Here is a 24009-nt window from a genome sequence, read left to right on the forward strand (position 1 = left end):
GCTAGCGTGCCACCTCGAAGGGGCTCAGCCCACCGTGTAGTGGGGGGGGGGGGGGCACGCAGTGTTTGCAGGTGTGTGCGCTGCTCCCCTGCTGGAGGGCAGCCACTGCTGCAGGGCCCGAGCCGGGCGTGGCCGGAGCAGCTTGGGTCGTGGGGAGCTGCTCGGGGAGCTGCTGGCAGCAAGGCCTTCTTCGGGAGGGGCCCCTGGAGGGGGGCAGGTTGCAGGGAGGGGTGGAGAGGTGGGCGGGGCCTCGGGGGCGCTGGTTCCCACGGGGTGCTGGTGGGGGGGAGGCTCCGCGGCCCCTGGGTGCCCCGGGGTCTCTGGGCTGTGCTCTGGGAGGGTGAGCAGCTCCCGACTCAGGTGGGGCCCCAGGCGGGGTGGCTTCTCCCGCCATCCCCCCACCCCCACCCCCACCCCCACCCCCCGCCCAGCCAGGCTGCTGCTGGCCCAGGGGCCGCTGGAAGTGCTCAGGTCCTAGGACCCTGAAATCCAGCCCCTCTGGGTTTCAACACTGGCCGCCAGGGGCTGTGCCTTCCCGGGGCTCCTGGTGAGGGTCCGCCCCCTTCCGGGCCCTCTCTCTGCCTTGGGCCGTGGAGTCGTCTGGGGTCAGCCTGTGCGTCCCTCACCCTCGGGGGGTGCCCGGCTGTGTGCGGGGACCAGGAGCTGGGGGGCTGTCTGCTACCAACGCAGCACCCCAAGGCTTACGTGTTACTGACTCGGGGTGGACACCTCCTAGAAGGTGGACCTGGACTCCTAGCTCCTGTGTCCCCAAGCCTGTCTGGGAGCTCCAGGGGCGAGGAGACGCAGCACCGCGGAGGCTTTGGCTCCGTGGTAACCGCCTTTCCCACGTCAGGTGGGGTCTGCCCTCCCCCCGCCCCCCAGGAGCCGCCTTCAGCCTGGAGCTCAGTGGGATGAGGCACGTGAGCCCCAGCTGCCCTTTACGCACCTGCTTCCTGCTCCTCCCGGGGCTCAAGGGCGTGCGGGCCGAGGGGCCCCTGCAGCTCCCAAGTCCAGCTGGCTGGGTGGGCTCGGGCGGCAGGTGACGTCGGGGGTCAGGGGCCGCTCATGGGGCCTTGGGTCCCGCCTGAAGGGCCAGGTGGGTGGACTTAATCTCTTGTCCAGGGACAAGCAGGTGCAAAGTGCCACCACCTTCCTTGCTCTCTGGAAGTGCTGCTCCGGCTGCAGCACAGAAGGATGAGGGCGGGGCAGGCAGGGTGCCAGCGGGGGGCTGCGGTGGCCCCCCCCGACAGGGTGTCCGCGAGCTGGTACAGGGCAGAGGCAGGGCGGCCCTCGGGAGGGGCAGGGAGTGGGGCACCTGGGGTCTGTAGGTGAGCCGTTCGGCTGGAGGGCTGTGCCTACCCCGAGGTCCTGGGTGCCAACTGGAATATTCCCCGTGTCCCCTTCCCTCCCCACGGAATCCATGAGAGCGGGGACCAGGTTGGGACATCTCTGTGCCCCGATCCCGGTGGGGCCGGCACGAGGCCCTTGTCCGGGATACGCTGGTGTGGGGATCGAGCAGAGAGCCATTGTACCCCCTTGGCAGGGGCGTGACTTGTACCCAGAGCGGCCCAGCCAGTGACAGACCCTGTGACCTGCTCGCCCAGGGCCCACACCAAGCTAAGTGGGCTGGCACCGTGGCCTCCACAGCCCCTGGTCTGGGCCCAGATGGGACAAAGGCCTTTCTGTCTGTCGTCTGCGGGGAGTCTCAGGCCGCGCCCGGCGGCGCCAGACTTTCCCCCAGCCCCAGGTCAGGAGCGGCCCTCGTGGGTTTCCAGCCCGCAGAGCCCCAAGGCTGCTGCAGGGGGGCCGTGTCCCCTGGTTTCTGTCCCGTGGGCCTACGGACACCAAGCCCAGCCATGGCGCGTGGAGGTGGGGATGTTGGGGGCAGTGGCAGCCGCGTCCCCGCCCGGCTGGGCCTCCGCGAGGCTGCTGGGCCCTGAGCAACCAGTGTCCTTCTGCAGGCGGCTCCGCGCTGGGCCTACGGGGCCAAGGCTGGGCCTGGGGGGGCGGGGGCCAGGCTGCCGGCGGGCCCCCCACCAGATGGCTTCGCCTGGGTCCCACTCAGTGCCCCTGCCAGGGCTGGAGGCCGGGGTTGTGGGGAGGCCACCTCACCTGTGCAGCCCCCCCGGCCAGGCCCCCTGCATGTGGCCCCTGCCCAGCCGCTGGCGCTGCAGGCACGTATTTTTTGGATGCTGAAGGCAGGCCGCTCCCTCGGGCCCGTTCCTGGCAGCAGAGCTGTGGGGGGCAAAAGGTCAGTGCGCTAGGCCCAGGTCCCACTGCCACGCGGGGAGCCTCGTGCCGCCCCCAGGCCCCGGGCCTCAGTCCTAGTCTGTCCAGAACAGTCGTGGCCTTAGAGGTGGGCTCCAGTGTGGGAAGCGCTTTGTGGGAGAAGCGCGTTGCACACCCCAGGGGCGGGCCTAGGCTGCTGGGCCATCTCCAGGCCTGTGACCATCACCGGCTCGCACGTGGGAGGGAGACAGACCACGAACGGCTAAGGGGGGGGGCACATCACAGAGGCACAGAGAGGGCCCGGGAGGGCACCTGGAGGGGCACCGTGTGCTGGACTGTCCCGTCTGAGGGGAGCCAGCTGGGGCTCAGGGGGTGCCCTGAGGACAGTGGGGCGGGGAAGGGGTGGGGCACGTCTCCATGTCAGCACCCACCTCAGCTGCAGGTGGGGAGGGCGCAGGGGGTGGGGGCTCGGGGAAGCCCCGTGTTCATGCCTCTGCCCGCCGCCCCGTCTGGCCAGGTGCACCTGATGAAGCCGGATGCCGTCCCCAAGGCGTGCTGCGCCCCCACCAAGCTGAGCGCCACCTCCGTGCTCTACTACGACAGCAGCAACAACGTCATCCTGCGCAAGCACCGCAACATGGTGGTCAGGGCGTGCGGCTGCCACTGAGGCGCTGCCCACCCCCTGTGCCTCCTGCCTGTGTCCCCGCCACTCCGGAGGCAGGGAACCCTGAAACCCAGCCTGGTCCTCAGATCAACATATGTACGCTCCCCTCGCCTTCCTGCCCAGGCTGGATCTTCTCCAGGCCTCTTCATCCTTCCCTGCCTGCGGTTTGTGACAGTCCTTTGGCCTCCAGGCCTGGTGGTCTGAGTCATCAAGTAGGTTCTCTCCCAGCCTCCTTCACAAGCACATCCTGACCAGCATTTTGGGTTGAAACCGAAGTCCTGTCTGAGGACCTACCCGTGCAGGGTGGTCTGTGGTAAACAGGCACCTAGGGCCCACGGTGGCCACCTCTGGGTCTTCACTGTCCATTTCAGGGCTTGGTATGTGTAGACAGGGTCTGGTCCACCTCCGGTTGCCTGCCCCTTCCTGGCGCTTTCTGGGCACTTTTGTTAGAATGTGGACTTGCCCTCGTTGTGTAGTTGTGGGTCTGAATTACAACCCGCTGGCCACAGGCATGTGGGTCAACTCGAGAAAAGAGTTGAATGAACAATATGGTGTAGGACAAAGGCCGATGGCACTTGTCTCCCCCTCCCGTCTTCCTGTCTTGATCTGCCTCTGCCATCTGGGGAAGGGGTACAGGGCATGGACGTTTGGCCTTTGTAGGAACAAAACATTTGGACGGCTTCGTTCGCCTGCCTGTCCCCATGCTGAGCCACGAGCAGCTCAGCCCCATGGGAAGCTCCGTATTGAGCCTATCCGGTGATACGTTGGGTGGCCCGAGATGACAGTGCTCAGCACATGTGACGTGATTTCCCTTTGGCGTGGCAAACACCAATCAATCCTGGTATTTTTTTCTTCCAAATCTGTATAGAATTTCAAAATGACGCGTACTGGAGTTCCCTGCAGCCACTGCCAGCAGATCAAAGTTGATATGTTAAGTGGAAACTGTTTGCCATCTTGTGCAGGCCAGGTGGCAATCCGCTTCACCCAGAGCAGTGCACCTGGGACCCCGAGCAGGCTGCGGCCAGGGCATGGCCTCCCAGCCCCTGCTATGGCCAGAAGTTGTCACCATAATCTGCACCACCCTGTGTGCCCAGGAGTGGTGTCCTCTACCTCGGGACCTGTGAGCCAGGGCGCGAAAGGCAGTAATTAGGGGCCCAGGCGGGGCGCTCCCGGAAACCGCTCCTCTACCCGGAGCCACTGCCAAGCCTGTAATTTCCCTGCTCAGCCCAGTCCAGCTGCCTGGGCCTGTTCCCCCCACCCCCCCAGGTCCAGCCGGGCGGAGGCAGAAGCACCATGTACCCCCCGGGGGCACATCCCCAGTCACCCCGCCCCCCGAGACAGCAGGTGTGGAGGCCAGGCCCTGCTGGGGGCAAAAGCCCCTCCACAGGGACCTGGGGGGACAGAAGCAGACGCAGATTGTGCCTGGACTGTGTGCTAGGGGGTGAGTTCCCCGTCAGTATAAGGACCTAAACTCTGGTCCAGATGTGAGGCGACCAGACTTGGAGCCTCCTTTGGGCTTCACTTTCCCACCTGTACCTGTGGGCACTGGGCCTTCTGCCAAGAACGTGTCTAACCCTTTCTCACCCTGCACGCGGAGACAGCCTCATGACCCTGGACTTGGGGCTCAGGTGGCGGTCACAGATCGGCTGGTAGGACAGGAACCTGTTTGCCATTCGAGTCCTCAGCTGACACTTGTCTTCCTAACATCAAGGATTGTCTTTCAGGCAAATGTAAATTTGAAATCAGCCAATTATTTCAACAATTTTTTACTTCCTCTGGTAGCCAGCACCCAGTGGCGGCCTGGCACAGCCAGCAGTGCGCCAGGGGTGTCTGTCAAAACCTCCTGTCGGGCAGCACGGCACAAGCGCCTGGAGCTAAGTCTCCCCTGCGCGTGCACAACTGAAAAGCCTTTGCCTGGCTCCCTGGGTGCCGCTCGCAGAACCTCTGCAGCCCACGCAGTCTCTAAATGAGATCCAACAGGAACTGCCCCGAGCAGGACGCAATCGTGAGTGGACACAAAGCCCGTTTGTCTCCCTCCGTTTATAGCACGGTGAGGCACGCGCTCGCTGCGTGCGTTCTGTTCCCAGTTGTCAGTTTGCTGAGCCCAGGATGGCAGCCGAGGGAGTGGCCCAGATGCCGCCCTTTCCCTTCCTCTTGCTCAGGCCGTGGCTTGTGTACCTGGTTGCACGGGACCGAAGGCTACTCACAGGGGGATGGTCAGGCCCGTGGACAGCCACGAGGAGTCCGTGACTGCTGCCAGGAAAAGGCTGAGGAGAAAGGTACAGCAGCCTCGGTTTGGGGAGCATGAGGCTGGCCTCGAGGCCTTGTCGGCACATACCTGCTCTAAGGTTTTCTAAATTGGGGAAGTAACCTGTTCTGGAAAAATCCAGAAACAGGAAAAGAGGCCACATAGCAAGAGGACAGAGGTGTGGAGTCAAATGGGTCTGAATCTTGGTTTTTCTTCTGTGGAGCAGGATCTTGGTTCCTTCCTTCCAAGCGAGTGTGAAGATCACATTTAGGACAAGGTGTCCCACGTAAACACTTAGCAACTGGAACTTGCTGGCATTATCACAACGAATTTGCTGACTGCTTAGCCCTTTCCGTGCTTGTCCACCAAACCTCCTCTCAGAAAATGTTCTGCAGATGCTTTTTCCTACAAAATCTACACCCTGCGATCCACAGAGGGAGGACTTTGTGTTCTCACTGCTCTCAAGGCCTCAGGAAAGTGTCCGGTTATGGCCAGGCTGGGAATCGCCCCCGGTGCTCCCAGAAGCAGGGGGAGCCCACCAGCCTGCTGAAGGCACAAGGCTTGCCCCATCTGTTGAAAAAAAGATTTTTAACTTATCACAAAAATAATGCCGTTTTGGAGGAAAAATTAGGAAAAAATACAACTGAAGTCACCACAGTTGTATGACTCAGATAAACGCAGTATCTGGATGAATTTATTTCTAGGCTTTTCTCTTAGGATACACGCATAGAGATGTTTTACATATTATGTTTTTACAAAATTGGGATCATGCTGTATTATATGGATTGCTTTCAAATATGCCTTTGCCACTTTATTATGCCGTAAAAATTTTCCTGTTAATAAATATTTTTTGAAAACATGGCTTTCTAGGTCGTTTATACCCAAAGCTGACAAGTCCACAACTCCAACACAGGTCCCTAATCCCTGGGGGGGTTGCTGAGGCTGTCGTGACCGTGACATAGAGCCCGCAGCCCCTGGAGGTAGATGTGCGGTCAGAGCGGGGGCTCGCGTAGCCACAGGCCCGACCTCAGGGCCACAGCCCGAGGAGTTAGCGCACCGGCAACCCGTGGCCCTGTCTGCCGCAGTGGAGCAGTGTGCACAGACCGGAGGCCACCTCGGACGGGGGCAGGCCGACCCAGGAAGGCACTCTGTCCTTTGGGCCACAGCAAGGCTGCGTGGTACCCTTAGGTTCACTTCTGATGGGCCGGAGCCTTTCCAAGCAACAGAGGTTTGGGTGTGCCGTGGTGGCTGAACTGGGCAGCCAGGCCACTGCACCCCGGGGTGCAGAGCCAAACAGTCTCTGTTCCTTCCAGGCTCATTATAGGGACCATGACCAGGTGTCCCCCCGGGGCCATGGGCCCCCTGCCATAGACTGAGGCTAGAGCCCAGTAAACCTCCCGGGACCCCATTAAACTAAAGGGAGGCAGGCTGAGCTTCCTCTCCCGGTGCTGCCATGTTTTGGGTGACCTTTGCAGCCTGTCACCCGGGCCTTGGTTTCCCCTCTGTATAGGGTTCTGCTCTGGATAAAGTAATAACGCCTGTGGACACTCCAGAGCAAACCAGGGGGCACGCTGGTGCCCAGTGGGTGTTACCAGGGAAGAACAGAAAGCAGCAAGGTCATTGTCACAGAAGCCAGCGCCCTCTTGGGAAGTGGGCCGTGCCGTGCCCTGCATACACATGCCTTCCTGGGGACTGACCTGTGATGGCCATAGTTAGCCCTCAGAGTGGGGGCCTGTGCTTTAAGGGAAGGTCTCTTTTGGGAGCTCCACGGGGTCAAGGGTCACCATGTACATCCTAGCAAGATACAAGGACACAAACCCCAAGCAGGAGCTCAACCAAGGGCTGGGAGTCCACTGGGCACATGGAAGCCAGAGGTAGGGCCAGAATGCCGTCCTCCCTCACAGCAGCTATGCTGGGGTCACCAGGGCCGGGAGGCACCAGGCATCTCCTGCACCTGGCTTGTCCAGAGCTCAAGATGAAAAACACAACCCACTGGATTTGGATGGTCCTAGCAACCCAGCCACAGAGTGTCTAGTGGCCACAGGGCTCAGCAGGTGGGGGATCCTTGAAAGCCCCTGGTTGGCCAGTATGTGGCGAGCGATGGGAGAGAAGCCAGCCTGACAAGCTCCAGGCAGTGGCTGCATCAGGACCAGAGCTCAGCATCGGGTGGGACCAGTGGTTTTAGCCACTAGCAAACTTCTCCAAAGATTCAAGTAGTAAATACTTTAGGCTTTGACGCTGTGTTGGTTAACTGGATTCACAAAAAAGGCAGCAGCTGGGTTAGGCCCCCAGTTAGGAGACCTCCTGTCTCCAGGCAAGCACAGGCCCTGGCACAGAGAAGGCACTTTGAGTTATAAAATATCATTTAAAAAATTATTTAGAGGGGCACCTGGGTGGCTCAGTGGTGGAGCGTCTGCCTTCAGCTCAGCCCATGATCCCGGGGTCCCGGGATCGAGTCCCACGTCGGGCTCCCCACAGAGAGCCTGCTTCTCCCTCTGCCTGTGTCTCTGCCTCTGTCTCTAATGAATAAATAAAATCTTAAAAAAAAAAAATTCTGTACAATGGGGATGCCTGGCTGGCTCAGTCGAGCATGTGACCCTTGATCTCAGGGTCATGAATTCAAGCCCCACATCGGGCATAAAGCCTACTTAAAAAAATTCTGTAGAATGAATGTGAAGGAGCAAACAAATGAATTGTTGAGACTGGTAGGTACACTTGCTGCCTCTAAGGCTGGCCAGTGTGAGCTTAGGAGTAGAGGCAGAAGACAGGAACTTCTCCGGTATTTTTGATTTCCACTGTCCTGACAATAGTCTGACAAGGGTACCTGGCATCTCCGAGAATCAACCCAGGGGAGGAATGAACGACTGTGCCCTAACCCTCTGCCAGACGAAGTCAGCAGGATAGCTTCGCCACGGAGGCAATCTCTGACAACAACTAGGAACTGGCTGGACTCGGCAGGACAAGAACTAGGATTTATTTTAGCAGAAGCGACGTCCGGGAGCCACACAGGTGGGCCCAGGAGCAGCCGCGGCAGCAGAGGCCTAGAAGACGCGGCGCCTCTGCTCTCCCGGCCCACGGCCGCCCCAGGGAGAGAGCCAGAGGAAGCCCGGGCCGCCTCGGCACAAGAGCCGCTCCAAGTGGATCCCAGGAGCCGGGACACAAAGCCCTGCTTGCCCAGAGGGGACTGATGCCCCGAGACAGGGTGACCGCTCCGGGATGCAGGGCGGCACAGACACGGGGCGTGCAGACTCACACGTATTCCCCGCAGTCGGCGATGATCACCTTCTGCTTCGGCTTCCCGTCCTTGCTGCCCTGGGCCTTCGCGGGGACAGACAGGGGCAGAAACCGGGGAGGGTAGAGGGTGATGGGCGGCTCACGGCCCCTCCCCACGTACCCCCCACTCCTACCGAGCAGAGCAGCGCCCCGCCCCCAGCTCCCCCATGGGGCCACGCACCCAGGACCCAGCAGCCCCCCACCTCGATCTGCCGCAGGACATCCAGGCCTTCCGTGACCTCCCCGAACACCACGTGCTTGCCATCCAGCCAATCCGTCTTGTCACACGTCAGGAAGAACTGGGAGCCGTTGGTGTTGGGGCCAGAGTTGGCCATGGAGAGCAGGCCTGGGGGCGAGAAGGGGTGGCTCAGCCCCTACCCCGGGCCCGGCCCTCGGAGGGACATCTGTGCGGATGGAGCAGTGTAAATGCCGCCTGAAGCCGGCCCAGGATGCAGGCCAAGAACTGGCTCCTGGCAAGGTGGCTCCTGCTGGCATCTGTGGTAAGAGTGGCTGCACTGAAAGGGTGGGGCTACCAGTCTGGCCGAAGGGGGGCAGACAACAAAGGACAGGGAGTCTACACAACTTTCTTCTAAGAAGTATGCCTCAAAAGGGGATTAGAGGCCTGGATGATAGTTCACACAAGTCAAAGGATGATCTTTTTTTTTTTTTTTTTTTTTTAAAGATTGTGACTGCAGCTTTACGCTGCTGGCCGGCCTAGCCGAGGATGCGGGCCTAAGGCAGCAGGGGAACACCTAAGGGGCAAGACAGCGGGGGCAGGGGGCAGGCCAGAACAGAGGGGCTGGCCCAGAGGAAAGGCGGGCGGGTGCAGGCGGGGGGACGTGGGAGGCCACGCGGCAGCTCAGAAGGCAATGTGGAGGCTTTGGGAGTGGAGGGAGGAGGGCGTCTGATGGGGACTGAGCGTGATTAACCACAGGGCTGCAGTAACGCCGCCCAGGCCCCAAGGAGGTGTAGTCGTGAGTTTTAAGATGACCATTCAGAGTCGTAGCTATTTCGGCCAAGGTGCGGGGGAACCAACACTCACGGGGAGGTGCGTGGGACAGAGCAGGGCAGCAGGCCCGAGGGCCCCAGAACCCGAGCCTGACTGCGCAGCGTGGGCCACAGTGTGGCCGGGAGGCCCGTGTGGAGAGAAGCCGCTTCCCCGACCCAGCCAGGACGCCGCCATGGCACCCAACCAGCTCCCACCTGGTCCCGTGTGTTTGAGGATAAAGTTCTCATCATCGAACTTCTTCCCGTAGATGGACTTGCCCCCCGTGCCGTTGTGGTTTGTGAAATCGCCGCCCTGGCACATGAACTGGGGGATGATGCGGTGGAAGCTACTTCCTTTAAAGCCAAAGCCCTTCTCGTGGGTGCACAGGCATCGGAAATTCTCTGGCGCGGAGAAAGGAAAAGGTGCTGAGGTCAAAAAACAAAACAGCGCAGTTCCTTGGGCCATGGGTGCCCTCCGCCTCACCTTCCGCGTGAGACACAGAAGGCAGCAACCAAAGCCGCCAACGAGGTGCCGGTGGCCGTGGGGCCCTACGGACAGTCCTAGCCCAGCTGCTTCGGTCACCTGAGGATGAGCCCTGTGACGGGCTGCACAGTGGGCATGGTGGCCGGGGCCAAGACTGGAATGCAGGTCGGGAGCTGGAGGGCGGCATCGGGAAAACCATGATGCCACAACGCAGGTGGCGGCGCAGCACCTCTGGCACGTTGGTGGCCGTTGGGGGGGCATCCGGTATTACCGCAGTGGCCGCCCACGACAGCTTCCCCTTCCCATCACGCCTAGCCCATGTACCCTAATAAAACAAGTCTTTGAGGAAAACAGCAAAACGAAAACAAAACCCCCCAAACAAAAAAGCAAAACCTAGGCAGCTAGATTCTGATACGCTGTATTTGCTTAGTGTTTGTATTTTCATTAAAAAATCTGCCGTGTATTATAAGCCTTTGTGATCCTCACACCGTAAAGAATAGGAGGGACTGTGGGTAAGAAGGAAACCGAATACCTGAATTCCAGCTCAGCTCTACTGAATGGTGGGCAACCGATTTTTTTTAAAAAAAGAAAAACTAGGGGGATCCCTGGGTGGCTCAGCAGTTTGGCGCCTGCCTTTGGCCCAGGGCGCGATCCTGGAGTCCTGGGATCGAGTCGCACATCAGGCTCCCGGCATGGAGCCTGCTTCTCCCTCCTCCTGAGTCTCTGCCTCTCTCTCTCTCTATGTCTATCATAAATAAATAAATCTTAAAAAAAAAAAAAAAAAAAAAGAAAGAAAAACTAAACAGGATCAACAAACAACCCAGTTGATAAATGGGCAAATAACACAGACATTTCTCCAAAGATCTACAAATGGCCTATCAGCTCATAAAAGGATGGTCAATACCATTAGCTAACAGGGAAACACATATCTAAACCACCATGAGATACCGCTTCACACCCAGTAGGATGGCTGCAATCAACAGAAAATAGTCTTGGCAGGAATAGAGAGAAACCGAGACCCTCATACATTGGAGGTGGGTACGTAAAATGAGGCAGCCACTGTAGAAAAGAGTTTGGCAATTTCTCAAAAAAGGTAAACACAGAACTGCCACGTGAGCACATTTCCACCCGTAGGTATGTACCCAAGAGTGGACAATAGGCGTTAAAACGTAACCTTGTACACAAATGTTTATGGTGGCATTATTCACAATAGCCAGAAAGTAGAAACAATGCTTGTACCCATCAACAAATGAATGAACAACAAGGACATAACTAGACAATGGGATATATTCAGCCATAGAAAAGGGATGGAACTCCCAACACATACGAGAACACGGATGAGCCTTGAAAAGATGCTAAGGGAAAAAAGCCAGTTAAAAAGAAAGGACCACAGAGTATATGATACTATTTATAGAACATGTTTAGAACAGGCAAATCCACAGAGTAGATTAGAGGCCATGAGGGGCAAGAGGGGGAGAATGAGGAGTGGTTTAATAGGCTCAGTTCTATTTGGGGTGAACAACTTTTGAAGACAGTGGTGATGATTGCACAACATTGTGAACGCAATCAATGCCACTGAACTGTACACTTAAAAATAGTTTAAAAAGCCAAAAAAAAGGCGGGGGGAGACAACAGCAACATAAAAGTTTTGAAAGCTAGAAAACAAACCGATGAATCATACCTGATGTAGCAGACTTAAGAAAGCTGCATCTTGGTACATGCACCCCAATGTTTACAGCAGCATGATCAACAAGAGCCAAATTATGGAAGAGCCAAGAGTCAGTGGAGTATTAGCCACAGAAAGGAATGAAATCTTGCCATTTGCAGTGGCGTGGATGGAGCTAGAAAGTCCTAGGCTAAGCAGAATAAGTCAGTCAGAGAGAGACAAGTACCATATGATTTCACTCATATGTGGAATTTAAGAAACAAAACAGATGAGCAATGGGGGAAAGAAAAAAAAAAGAGTGGGAGGCAAACCATAAGTGATGAATCACTAAATTCTACTCCCGAAACTATTATTATAGTATATGTTAACTAGAATATAAATAAAAACTTGGAACATTAAAAAAAGAAAGCAAGCAAGCTGACTCTGAAGTTGGTAGAGCTGAGAAGCAACTCACTTTGTGTTGTGGAAATGCCAGAAGCTCAGGTACAAGGGTGAAGGTGGTTCTAAAAACAGTAAAGCTGGCTGAAAGCCTGTTTAAGAAAGGAGCCAACCCCCAGATCCTCTGCCACCCCTGGAGGCAGCTGGGTGAAGGTCTGCTCCCTGGTAGGTTAAAGCAGAGGTCTCTGGCCCGGGATACACTATACGTAGCTGGGGAATGAGGTGCTGTAGTGACAAACAGAGTAAGTGAAAGTTTATGTACTGTCCCCATCTCACACCACCAAGATGGCAAACAGCTGGATGGAGAGCCTCCAGCAGGAGACTAGACTCTTCTTGGGAGACTCCAAGCTGTCCTATATAAGTCAGGGAAATGGACATCCGGGGTCTGACAGAGAAGCACCCCAAATGAATCACCCCACAGTGGAAGCTGCCACCAGCAAGGCTTACCAACGTTTAGGAAGTTTCCAAGCAGATTGTTAGGGCCCCATTCTTACATATAAGGAAGGCATCTAACGTGAAAAGCAAAGACCAAAACAAACAGACCAAAACCAAAGGAAAACATAACAACTCAGGAAAAAGTGACCTTAGACAAAAACTATAGGGAGAAAAAACTTTAGTAATGTCCCCAGAAAGATGAAATGATCCTATGTCTGTGAAATCAGCACAGTGTTGAAGAGAGAAATCAGAGAAGACAAAAGCAAAGAAATAATTGAAAGAAATTTCCCAGCCAGACAAACACTGCCCGTGGGTGTGGTACACAGAGTAATGGCTCCCTGGAGACGTCCATGCCAGTCCCTGGAACCTGAGAATGTCTTATGGCAAAAGAGCCTCTGCAGGTGTGATTAGGGTTATGGATGGACCTCGAGATGGGGAAAGCAGCCCCCATTATCCGGATGGGCCTAATATAATCAAGAGGCTATAACAGAACTTGCCCCAGCTGAGGTTAGAGAGATTCAAAAATGTGAGAGGGACTGGATCCACCACTGTTGGCTCCGAAGATGGAGGAAGGGGGGCTGCGACCCTCCAGAAGCTGGGAATAGCAGCAAGGAAATGGGGATACTCAGTCCTACAGATCCAGGAAACTGAATTCCGCCAGCAACCTGCATATCCCCAGAAACATCCTCCCCTAGAGCTTCCAGTAGGGAAGGCAGTGACCCAGCTACCATCTTCATTTTAGCCTACAAGCCTTCTGGCCTCCAGAATGCGAGATAATAAATAAATTTGTGTTGTTGTAAGCCACTAAGTTTGTGGTAATCTGTGACAAAAGCAAGAAAAAACTAATAGTGGGGGGCCCACTGAAGAGCCAGCAGACAGATGCAAGATCTATCCAAAGGCACATGGTTTCAGAACACAGAACAGACCCCCTCTGAGCCTCTAGGCCAGGGCTATCTAATGGCTCTTAAGCACTTGGCTAGTGTAACCAAGTAAATGGATTTTAATTTTATTTAATTTAAATGTAAATTTACACTTGGCTAGTGGCTACTATATTTGCACAGCTCTGGACTAGACAGCAAAATAAAGCTTTTATAAAGGATCAAGAATCAGAAGGACAGGGGCGCCTGGGTGGCTCAGTGGTTGAGCATCTGCCTTTGGCTCAGGTTGGGATCCTAGGATCCTGGGATCGAGTCCTGCATCAGGCTCCCCACAGGGAGCCTGCTTCTCCCTCTCCCTATGTCTCTGCCTCTCTGTCTCGAATGAATGAATGAATGAATGAATGAATGAATGAATGAATGAATGAATAAATAGAAGAAGAAGAAGAAGAAGAAGAATCAGGATGACTAGACTTCTCTAGAATTCTATACCCTAACTACCAATCAAGTGGGAAGGTACATATATTTAGACTTCACTCTTAAAAAACTTACCTCCCAAGCTCTTTGCTGCAGAAGCTACAGAAGGATGTCTTCTACTAAAATAAGGAACCACACCAAAAAAGAAGACAACAGATAGTCCAACCTAAGAGGTGAACACCACTGTGCTGTGGGCCTGGAAAGCAATGGTCCAAGCTGGAGGGTCAGAGGCTCCAAGAAGGAACTTCTACAGCAGAGAGAAGCTGACAATATCTGGTGTGTGTGAACATGATGACAGATTTACAGAGGTAGCAGAATTGGGGAGAGCATCAGGAATAAATGCACAGAAGATGAAGTGTGCGTGAAAACAAGACAACTACAAATCCCAGGAAAACAAAATGCTGTGCATGAAAGGAGGTTACCATAGTATGATGCTTATAGAGTCAGGATAATTTACGGCCTAACCAAACCTATGCTAACTATATAAGGAAGGTAAAAGGCAGGGAAAGGGATTTAAAAAGCTGATTCCTTATCTCCTGAAGCGGGAAGCCAACAGATGTCTAAAGCAAAACAAAACAAAAAAACACAAAGTAGACACATAAATATCTTATGTACCAATACAGACGTAAAAAAAACAAAGGAACCAGCTATGAGTTGAACGTGGCTGCCTCTGGGCAGCCCCGGTGGCCCAGCGGTTTGGTGCTGCCTTCAGCCTGGGGTATGATCCTGGAGACCCGGGATCGAGTCCCACATCAGGCTCCCTGCATGGAGCCTGCTTCTCTCTCTCCCCCTCTGCCTATGTCTGCCTCTCTCTCTCTCTGTGTGTCTGTCATGAATAAATAAATAAAATCAAGAAAAAAGAAAAGAAAAGGAAAGAAAGAAAAGGAAAGAAAGAAGGAAGGAAGGAAGAAAAGGAAGGAAGAAAAGGAAGGAAGGAAGAAAAGAAAAGAAAGGAAGAAAGGAAGAAAGAGAGAAAGAGAGAAAGAGGCTGCCTCTGAGGAGTGGCAGATGGGAGTGGTGGGGCCCCAGGGTTGGGGGCCAGGACCAAGGGACTGCTGTTTTTCAAAAGAAGTTTTGTGAAATTGGCTTTTTAAACTGTATGTCTGCATAATAAAATTTAGATAAAAAAAAAAAAAGAAAGAGTAGAATTCAATATTTATACTAGAAAGACTCAAGAAACTGTTAGTTAACAGTACCTTCTGGAGAATAAACTTGGAGGTGGGGGGGGGAAAGACTGAAGTTTCCAACTTACTGCCTTTAGTATTGTTGGAATATGTACGGATTTTTGGTGTTTTTGTTTTCTACCATGAATACATGTTTACTTGTATCAAAACCCCCCCCACAAAACCCTATTATTAAAAAAATAGTAAAGCTACCTATAAAGCTTCAAAAGTGTCTGCTCAGACTCACTTGTTACTAGATCCCAGAATCTAAGATGCCTCAAAACAACTGAGGTCAGCAACCGTGTCAGGGGCACAAGAACTGAGGCAGTGGGAACTGTGGGAAGGCCCACTGCTCAGCCACCAGCCTCGGGCCGGAGTCCTGCTCACCTGCTGTCATGGGAACAACGTCTGAACGCAGCAGCATCTGGATGCGGCCGGCTGGCTTGTTCCCAATCTTGATGTCCATGTACACCTGAGGATTTGACCGGGCCTTTTTGGCAGTGGGCTCTCCCTGGGCGCAGAAGAAATCATTAGGTTGGAAACTTAAGTTTTATTTTTAAGTAATCTCTACACCCAACATGGGCCTTGAACTCCCAACGCTGAGATCGAGAGTCATGTGCTCTACTAACGGAGCCTGCCAGGCGGCCCAGGAGACTGAGTTCTCTGAACACACACCAAGGACCCAAATGCAGCGAGTGGGCTGCAGCAGGTGCTGATGGGGAAGGCCCCGGGCCGTGGAAGGGCAGGCAGAAGGCAGAGGCCAGGGCCATGGTCCCCAGCCCGACCCCCAGTGACGGGGACCTCAAGCACTGGCTACCTGAGCCCTGCCCCACAGGCTTGGGACCTCATCACACTCACCGAGACACACCAGCATGCTGCACCCCGGCCTGCGGCCACACAACCACACCCTGGCCTGCAGTGCGCAGCTCTCCACACCTGCAGACCCCCCCACTCCAGTTAGATGGATGGCACCTCCTCTCTATGCACAGCCCCGCGGCACCACGGGCTGGCTACAATGGAAGCCAGGAGGGCAGCCCTCTGGTGGACAAGAAGGCCTTGGGGGAGGTAAAGGCCCTGTTTCCTACCGCAAGGAGACAAGGCCAAGACAGTAAGGAGACCTTTACAGACATCACAAGTGTTCCAAAGAGAAAAAAGTCAAATGTTCATGACCGGTTTGGGGTTCGGTTTAGCTGATGTGTGCTAAGGTCTGGTGCTGGCACTGGGGACACGGTGACTATTACCTGCCGCCAGCAACAGTAGCAGAGAACACACACAGAGCACCCGTCAACGGACAGGGGGCTCTTCTCAACGTTTATATATCGTTAGCTCCTCAACTCTGCAACCATCCTGAAGATGAAGCTGTACCACTATTTGTCCCCATTTTATAGGTGGGGAAACTGAGGTACAATGAAGTGCAGTCATTTGCCCAAGCCGAGAGGGTGGTAAGTGGTGAAGCTGGAATTCAAACCTGAATCGTACCACCCCATCCCGAGCCCATGCTCTTACCCACAACCCTCCACCTCACACTTCGATACGATGCTGAGTACAAGGCCCCTAACCTCACAGAATTACTGCCTAGAAAGGGACAGGCAAGAAACCCTTGAGCGGCCTGCACAAAAGCAGAGATGCACAAGGAAACAGACTGGTGTTCCTGAGGGTGGAAGTGAGATGGCCAGGTGGGAGGACAGGAGCTGGAGAGCACCCCCAACTTTATCCCTCTGGACAGGCAATAAAAAGCTACTGAAAGTTCTAGTAGGAGTCAGGGATCAGTGTGTGCTTTAAACAGATTGTTCTGGAGATCCTGATGAAGGACAAGAGAGAGCACTGCAGCCAGAGACTAGTTAGGGAGCTTCTGCAATTATGTGCAGAAGAGGCTGGGTGGGGGGGTGGGGCACGTGTGGGACAAATGGGGGAAGGAGACTCAAGAAGGTCTGAGAGGAAAACCTGACGGCATTTGATGTGTTGTGTGCAGGCTGTTTTAAGGAGGAGATCTCTGACTACAAAGGCCATGGGTGTGCTCTGCTTTGCAACCTAATTTCCGGCTTGGGTCAATATGTGGCGGATACACGGTGGCGAATCAACAAGATGGGGAACAAGATTAGAGAGAAGAGGGCACCCATTCTGGGCAACTCTAAGCTGCCTGTGACACTTGTGGCCGAAAGGTCTGCAGCTTGACACTAGGAACAGAGGCCAGGAAACGCAATGGCACAGCAGAAGCTGCAAAAAAATCAGCGACTGCTACTGTTTTGGCAGGAAGAGGGGGAGTGATGCCCTGAGCCAAGAAAGAAATCCAGAGAACACCACTCCCAGGGAGGGGTGGGAAGGCCCAAGGAGCCAGCCAGGGAGGGAGGCCAGAGTCAGGAGAGTGTGCTGGCAGGCTGCTCCTGGGAACGGAGAGCCCCGAATCTGTGTGCAGACAGAGGGAGGGTGCTGCCACTGGAGGGAGGGTGCCACGACCCTCACCTGCCTCGCCTGCCTCCCCTGCATGGGGCAGGGCCAGGGGGACCAGGAGCCTGTGAAAGGCGCTTCAGTGAAGGAGGAACTGGGCTAGAGGGGCGCAGAGGAGCACTCACTCGCCTTCCTCACCTCAGGCAGCCTCGACCTCAATCCCAAGGGGACTGGTCTGAGTGGGGCAGCTCCTCACATAGGGCACAAAGGTGAGAGACCTAGAGCTTGTCTCTCACTCACTCAATACCACCTTGTTTTTCATTCTCTCTGCTTTTGCATACCTATTTGCAAATTTCCACAAAAGCTTTAAAAAAAAAGTCTCCAGTGGAAAGTGCCAGCCCCTCCCAGGGAAGCGCAGGCCTTCGATCTCACCTCCTGGGTTTCCACTTTGGGAGGCTCCGACCCTTCCTCCTCTTTATTCTCTTCAAGAGTCTTCCCAGAAAACTTCTTCAGCCAGTCATCATCTGACCACACTGAAAGGAAGAGAATCGAACAAACGGTAAGAAATTCAAGCTACCGGCCACCTGCTCCCTAGCTTGGTCAGCAAAGTACATATTCAGCGGAAGTCTCAAGTGTAATTAATGCTTCCCCTGGGAACGTTAGCCCTGAAGTCCAGCTCTCATGAAGCTAAGTGAAAAAACGTGGGCAGCTTGGGTGGCTCAGCAGTTGAGCGCTGCCTTTGGCCCAGGGAGTGACCCTGGAGATCCAGGATCGAGCCGAGCCCCGCATCGGGCTCCCTGCACGGAGCCTGCTTCTCCCTCTGCCTGTGTCTCTGCCTCTCTCTCTGTGTCTCTCTCATGAATAAATAAATAAAATCTTAAGACCAAACAAAACAAAACATGTCGCCAAGAGGGAAGGTGTAGACTTGCCAGTTCCAGCCCCTGATGGAACATCTCAGGAACGAAGTGCCAAGGAAACTGGGAAAGATGAGAGATCAGGCAAGGTTTCTCTCATAATGGGAACAATTACTCTGCTGGGACTCTATTCCCCACAAGCTGGCTCACGCCGACTCTGCCAACACGAACCACCCTCTACTCCGATCCATCCAGAGTGGGCTTCAGCACCTACTTCTAAATATGGATAAAAACGCAACGAAGGCCACGCTGGAGGACGTGATGGGGAACCCGTGGTTGCCCCCCCTCACCTGGTCTGGAAGAGCCTTCCTTAATCCTCATTGGTTTTGCCAAATTGACACGAATTGTCCGTCCGAAGAGCTCAGATTCATTCTGTAAAGATTGGAAGCCCAGCTGCTTAAACTGTCAGGTTGAGAGAGTCAGACAGCTTTGCATTTGCTTTTGATACATCCGAGACACACGCCCGTCACCGGTTCTCCCTTAATCCGTGAGCCCCGAACAGCAAGCTCTGTGCCCACACCCGGCAGCCCAGGGCTTGCAGGCAATCTCCCCCCATCACACATCTCCTTCCTTTCCTACTAGCAGAGACCTGTGCTCCTGAAAATGACTCCAGGTCCAGAGTGCCCTGGATACACATAGTTTCCAACTACTTGAATTCACCTTCCAAAGTCAAGATCTGCTTTGAGGGGATCCCTGGGTGGCTCAGCAGTTTAGAGCCTGCCTTCAGCCCAAGGTATGATCCTGGACACCCGGGATCGAGTCCCCACGTCGGGCTTCCTGCATGGAGCCTGCTCCTCCCTCTGCCTGTGTCTCTGCCTCTCTATGTCTCTCATAAATAAATAAAATCTTAAAAAAAAAAAAAAGATCTACTTTGAAATGGTGAGAAATGATCTCTGGGGGCTGAGGAATATGTTCGGCGAATGGGTGACCGAACAGGAATAAAGAACTTTATCATCCAAAGACAACTGGCATCAGGAAGAGTCACTTCACGTAAATCCATTTAGAGCAGTTAAAAAAAATTCCATGGCAAAAAGTGAAGGAAAAAGGGGGGGGGCGGGGGGGAAGGACTGGGACTTTATTGGGATGAAACTAAAAACAAGGGAAATAAATATCTTATAAATTTCAGGTTTAACTTCGTACTAATTTGTAGAGCAAAGATGTAATGGGTGGTTAATTTGCAATGTTTTTTCCAACAAAGCTATCAACAGTGCGACATGACATCATTGCGCTTCCTATCGGATGTGAAAATCACAAAGATCTCAAAGAGGCACAGATACTCCAGCGTTTTGTCACTACTCCCAAAGACCTCTCCAGGATATCCAAACCATCGGCATCAGTAGCACACCCTGCCATTATCCTTACTGGGAGCTCTTCTCACTTGTAATTGGTCTGAAACTTCATGAAATTCTGCTTCTGCAAAATAGGTGATTTCACTGTGCAATCAATTTCCCTAGAGCTTGCAATTTATTATCCTAGACATGGGGCGGCCAGTGAGAGACTAGCCAATGATGAGGATTTGGATTTCTATTACTGTTAAACAGGGAAGGATGTCTGAGTAAGGACCAATCTTATTCAATTCACAGTGAATCTTTTCACATGACAACGACACTTTTTACTTCCCCGTGCGACCTTGTAACTTTGGCAGTTCGGCAAAGCAACAGATGCATGGGAGCCCCTCTGTACCACCAAAAAGGAACTTCAGTAAGAATGAAGATTCTCAGCCATACCATGTTGTCAATAGCTGCTGCAGCATCCTGCCGAGAAAATACAAGGTCAAGTTTAGCTTCTTGTGGGGTCTACATGCTGACTCAGCAGAAGAAAAACAGTAAAGCAAAACATAATGGGGGGGGGGTCACACCTACATCACCTGCCTAGGTTCAATGTGTGTCTATCAAAGCACTTCCTGGCTGAGTTTAGAGCGGGTGGTGCAGCAATTTGCCATGGAGCAGAAGGCCTGAGAAATAATCAGCAGCGCTGCCAGGCAGGAGGCTCACTGGGCAGAGCTGCAGGAGCTGGGCAAGACAAGAGGGGCAGGCCTGGGCTGTTAACAGTCTACAATCTGATTAACTGAGGGAAGCTTTCTACCAAGCAGCACTTCTTGTCTCTATGGAAACATCAGCAAGAGGCCCAGAAGCGGACCGAACGGAGACCAGCTGCCTTTGTAATCAGTACCAACACTAAAACTAGCCAAAGACTAAACACAGGTGACACAGAATTTTCTCACCTCCGCCAACTCAAATTCAACAAAAGCAAATCCTCGGTGTTTTTCTGAGGTGGGGGGAGAAAGGGAGGAAAACAAAAACAACTTATTACCATGTGGGGCAAGGAAGGTGAAGTCACTCACAGGCCATATCCAGACACTAGAAATTCTATCCAATCACTGTCTTGGAAGAAGGAATCTCCTCCTTCGATTCTTCCCAGTTTAAACATTTCAGCAATATTGAACTTTGTCTTTCAGAAAACATGGCTAGATAATGTACTATACTTTCAATCTTTCAGGCAATTATTCTACCAAAGCCAAATTAAAACCTTAACCTCTGCATACGAGGCAAGCAGAAAAATGAAGTTATTTAACTTCTCAATTATTGATCCCACATTTTGAGCATCGACTGTGCATAAAGTATGAATCCTCAAACCTGGATGAGGATGCTCACTCCTTTTTCCTCAGAAAAATGCTGATCTAAGGCCAAGCACAACCGTGTTAATTTAATTAAACCTATTAACTTTAGAGAGCCAATATAACCTTACAGGCACACCTTATTTTATTGCATTTTGCTTTGTTCCATGTCATAGATAGCAGTTTTTCACAAACTGAAGGGAACCTGGCAGCAAACAATTTTATTGGTACCAGTTTTCCAACAGCACTTCCTCTGTCTTTTGTGTCACATGTTGGAAATTCTCACACTATTTCAAACTTTTCATTATTATTATATTTGCTATGGTGATCTGTGATTACAGGATTTACAATTCGCTGAAAGCTCATATAATGGTTAGCCTTTTTTAGTAATGACGTATTTTTTTTTAAAAAAAGACTTTATTTATTTGAAAGAGTGCAAGCACGAGCGAGGGGAGGGGCAGAGGAAGAGGGAGAAGCAGGCTCTCCATTGAGCCAGGAGCCTGACTCAGGGCTCCATCCCAGGACCCTGAGACCATGACCTGAGCGAGAGTCAGATGCTTAACTGACTGAGGCACCCAGGCACCTCAGCAATAAAGTATTTTTAAGTTAAGGCAGTACATTACTTTTTTAGACATAATGCTATTGCACATCTGATAGACCACAATATAGTTACCGTAACTTGCGTGCACTGGGAAACCAAAAATTTCATTTCACTCGTTTCATGGTGATAATTGGTTTGGTTGTGGTGGTCTAGAACCCAATCTGCAGTATCTCCAAAGTATGCTTGTATTGTTTTTTTTACAGATAAAGATCCCAGACCCAGAGAGTTTAAAGACCTTGCTAATAATTAGGCAGGGTGATGACAGATTTAGGCCTAGAACTCCAATCTTAAAAATGACAACTAAGTGGGTGAGCAGGGTGCCCGGGTGGCTCAGATCGTTAAGCACCCAACTCATGATTTCAGTTCAGGTCATGATCTCTTGAGCTGCTGAGCTGCTGTCTGGCTCAGCGTTCAGCAGGGAATCTGCCTGAGATTCTCTCCTTCTTCCCATCTCCCCACTCCTGTGCTCATGTGCTATCTCTAAAATAAATAAGGGGGATCCCTGGGTGGCTCAGCGGTTTGGTGACTGCCTTTGGCCCAGGGCGCGATCCTGGAGTCCCAGGATCGAGTTCCGCGTCAGTCTCCTGGCATGGAACCTGCTTCTCCCTCTGCCTATGTCTCTCCTTCTGTCTCTCTATGTCTATCATGAATAAATAAATAAAACCTTTAAAAATAATAATAATAAAATAAATCTTAAAAAAGAAAAGAAAGCAAAAGCAAGATAGAAAACCTGCAATGAACCTGTGATGCCAATTGAAGGAAATATCACCCAGGAAAGCAGAGGCCAAAGCCCTTCAGCTGGGGCCGAGCTTCCCTGCTGCCCTGATCAACAGTACAGCTGCCAAGAAAGCAACAGGGGGTGGTGGGGTACCCAGCAGGTAGTTTGAAACAACAGTCAGATCTCCATGTAGTTCAAAACCTATCTTCCTATTGGGCTATTGAAAAAAAAAATTCAAGATTTTATTTATTTATTCATGAGAGACTCACAGAGAGGCAGAGACACAAGGAGCGGGAGAAGCAGGCTCCATGCAGGGAGCCCCATGAGGGACTCGATCTTGGGACCCCAGGATCACGCCTTGGGCTGAAGGCAGGTGCTAAACCGCTGAGCCACCCAGGCATCCTGGCTATTGAAAATCTTCTCTCACACTCGACAGATGGGACTCTCTGCAAAGTTATGTCATAGCATATAACCTTATAACCACAAGCCTCCGAACATTCCTTCTGCATCAAGATCCCTGTCATGCTGCCCTAATGAGTCTCCCTCTGGAGCTTTCCTACATATCAACCATATTTAGAATGCAGTTAGAATTTTTTTCCCCTCTTAGAATTGTGAACATGACATGAAAAGGACTCACCTGTTTCATAATCCAGAGGAATCTGAATATCTGTGATGTCTCCAAAAGGAATAAAAGCAGCATGAAGAACTTTGTCGTCCACCTCCTCTGCCAGCCCACCTGCGAAGATGCCAAGCGCCTTCTGAGCCACTGTCCTCCACTCTCTGGAGAAGTCCCTGCAGCCCAGTTAGCACGTGACAGCCACGGAGAGGGGGCTGCTCCGTCCAGTCCTGGGGCTCAGAAGCACGTTTCTCATTTGCTCCCTCACCCAAAACTCATGAAACACACCTCCTCACCCTTCCTGCGGACGCGCATCTTGGCGCCAGGATTACTGCAACAGCTTCCTAGCTGGCCTCCCTCTCCTCCACGCAGCCAACTAGAGCAAACCTGGGAACGTGCAGATTTTCACCCATCACTTCCCTGCTTCAACTCCTTCGGAGATTTCCCACCGTCCTCAAGATACAGTACAAACTCCCCGCCCATCTCTTCGCCTTCTTTCCCTTTGCTGCCTCAGTTCTCTGGGTTTCCCGCAAGATGATCCCTTTGCCCCATGGGTGCAGGGCTATTTCACACCTCGGGGGTTTTTGCTCTTGCTACTCCCCTTTCAGTAAACGTAACGACCCTAGTTGGGCCATAAAGCGCTCATCAAACTTCGCTATTGAGGTCATTCTCACTTCCACCGGGTGAGTCCGGGGACTCCCTCCGTCCGGGCCGGGGCCCGGGCCGAGCCCCCGCTGCAGCGAAAATCTGGAGCCCCGTCAGACGCCTCTCCCAATCCTCCGCGCCCAGCAGGCGAAGCGGTCCCCATCAGAGCTCAGCGGGCTTGGAAGGGAGCCGGCGAGACTGCTACGGCGGCCGAGCTCCCTGCAGCCAAGCAGTACCGCCACGGACCCGGCCGAGACCCAGGCTCGCCACCCTTCGCGTCCCTAGACGCCTTCCCGCCCCACGCGAAGACCCCTGGGGGCGAGCGAGCCCCGATTCCGCCGGCTCCGTGCCTCCTCACCCACGTACAGCACGCGCTTGGTGGTGGCCATCTTGCTCCCGCGCGCACCCGCCGGAAGCCGGAGTTCAGCCCGCCCCCTTCACAGGCCCCGCCCATCCACAGGCCCCGCCCCGCCCCCTTAGGCGCTCGCAGGCCCCGCCCCGCCCCTAGGCGCTCGCAGGCCCCGCCCCCGGCTGTCCCCGTCGGGGCGGTGGGTCCTCGCGGTGAGCCCCG

The 24009-nt window shown here is 53.5% G+C and overlaps 2 protein-coding genes across 6 annotated transcripts in view; one reads left to right on the forward strand and one right to left on the reverse strand.

Moving 5' to 3' along the window:
- The window catches only part of BMP8B (bone morphogenetic protein 8b), a 32838-nt gene extending 26838 nt beyond the window's left edge, over nt 1-6000 (forward strand). Inside the window, exon 7 of the mRNA XM_072723733.1 lies at nt 2747-6000. Coding sequence (XP_072579834.1) covers nt 2747-2896 — 150 coding nt within the window. The 3' untranslated portion in view covers nt 2897-6000. The remainder of the gene's footprint in view (nt 1-2746) is intronic.
- On the reverse strand, nt 5800-23916 carry PPIE (peptidylprolyl isomerase E). 5 transcript variants are annotated; one of them, XM_025983661.2, is made up of 11 exons: nt 23805-23850; nt 23090-23180; nt 22815-22913; nt 20466-20509; nt 19969-19995; nt 18532-18613; nt 17760-17860; nt 15327-15450; nt 9618-9803; nt 8618-8760; nt 5800-8459 (listed from the first exon to the last, which is right to left on the reverse strand). In XM_025983661.2, exons 2-11 carry the CDS (start codon nt 23106-23108, stop codon nt 8391-8393), a joined length of 894 nt encoding a protein of 297 aa, XP_025839446.1. In that variant the 5' UTR covers nt 23109-23180; nt 23805-23850; the 3' UTR covers nt 5800-8390. The 5 variants fall into 5 exon arrangements, with proteins under 5 accessions (XP_025839446.1, XP_072579837.1, XP_025839444.1 ...); XM_072723736.1 differs by having other exon boundaries at nt 23797-23841; XM_025983659.2 differs by lacking the exon at nt 23090-23180 and having other exon boundaries at nt 23797-23916.
- Nucleotides 23917-24009: the final 93 nt, after the last annotated feature.

This window comes from Vulpes vulpes, chromosome 10, assembly GCF_048418805.1.
Source record: "Vulpes vulpes isolate BD-2025 chromosome 10, VulVul3, whole genome shotgun sequence".
NCBI lineage: Eukaryota > Metazoa > Chordata > Mammalia > Carnivora > Canidae > Vulpes > Vulpes vulpes.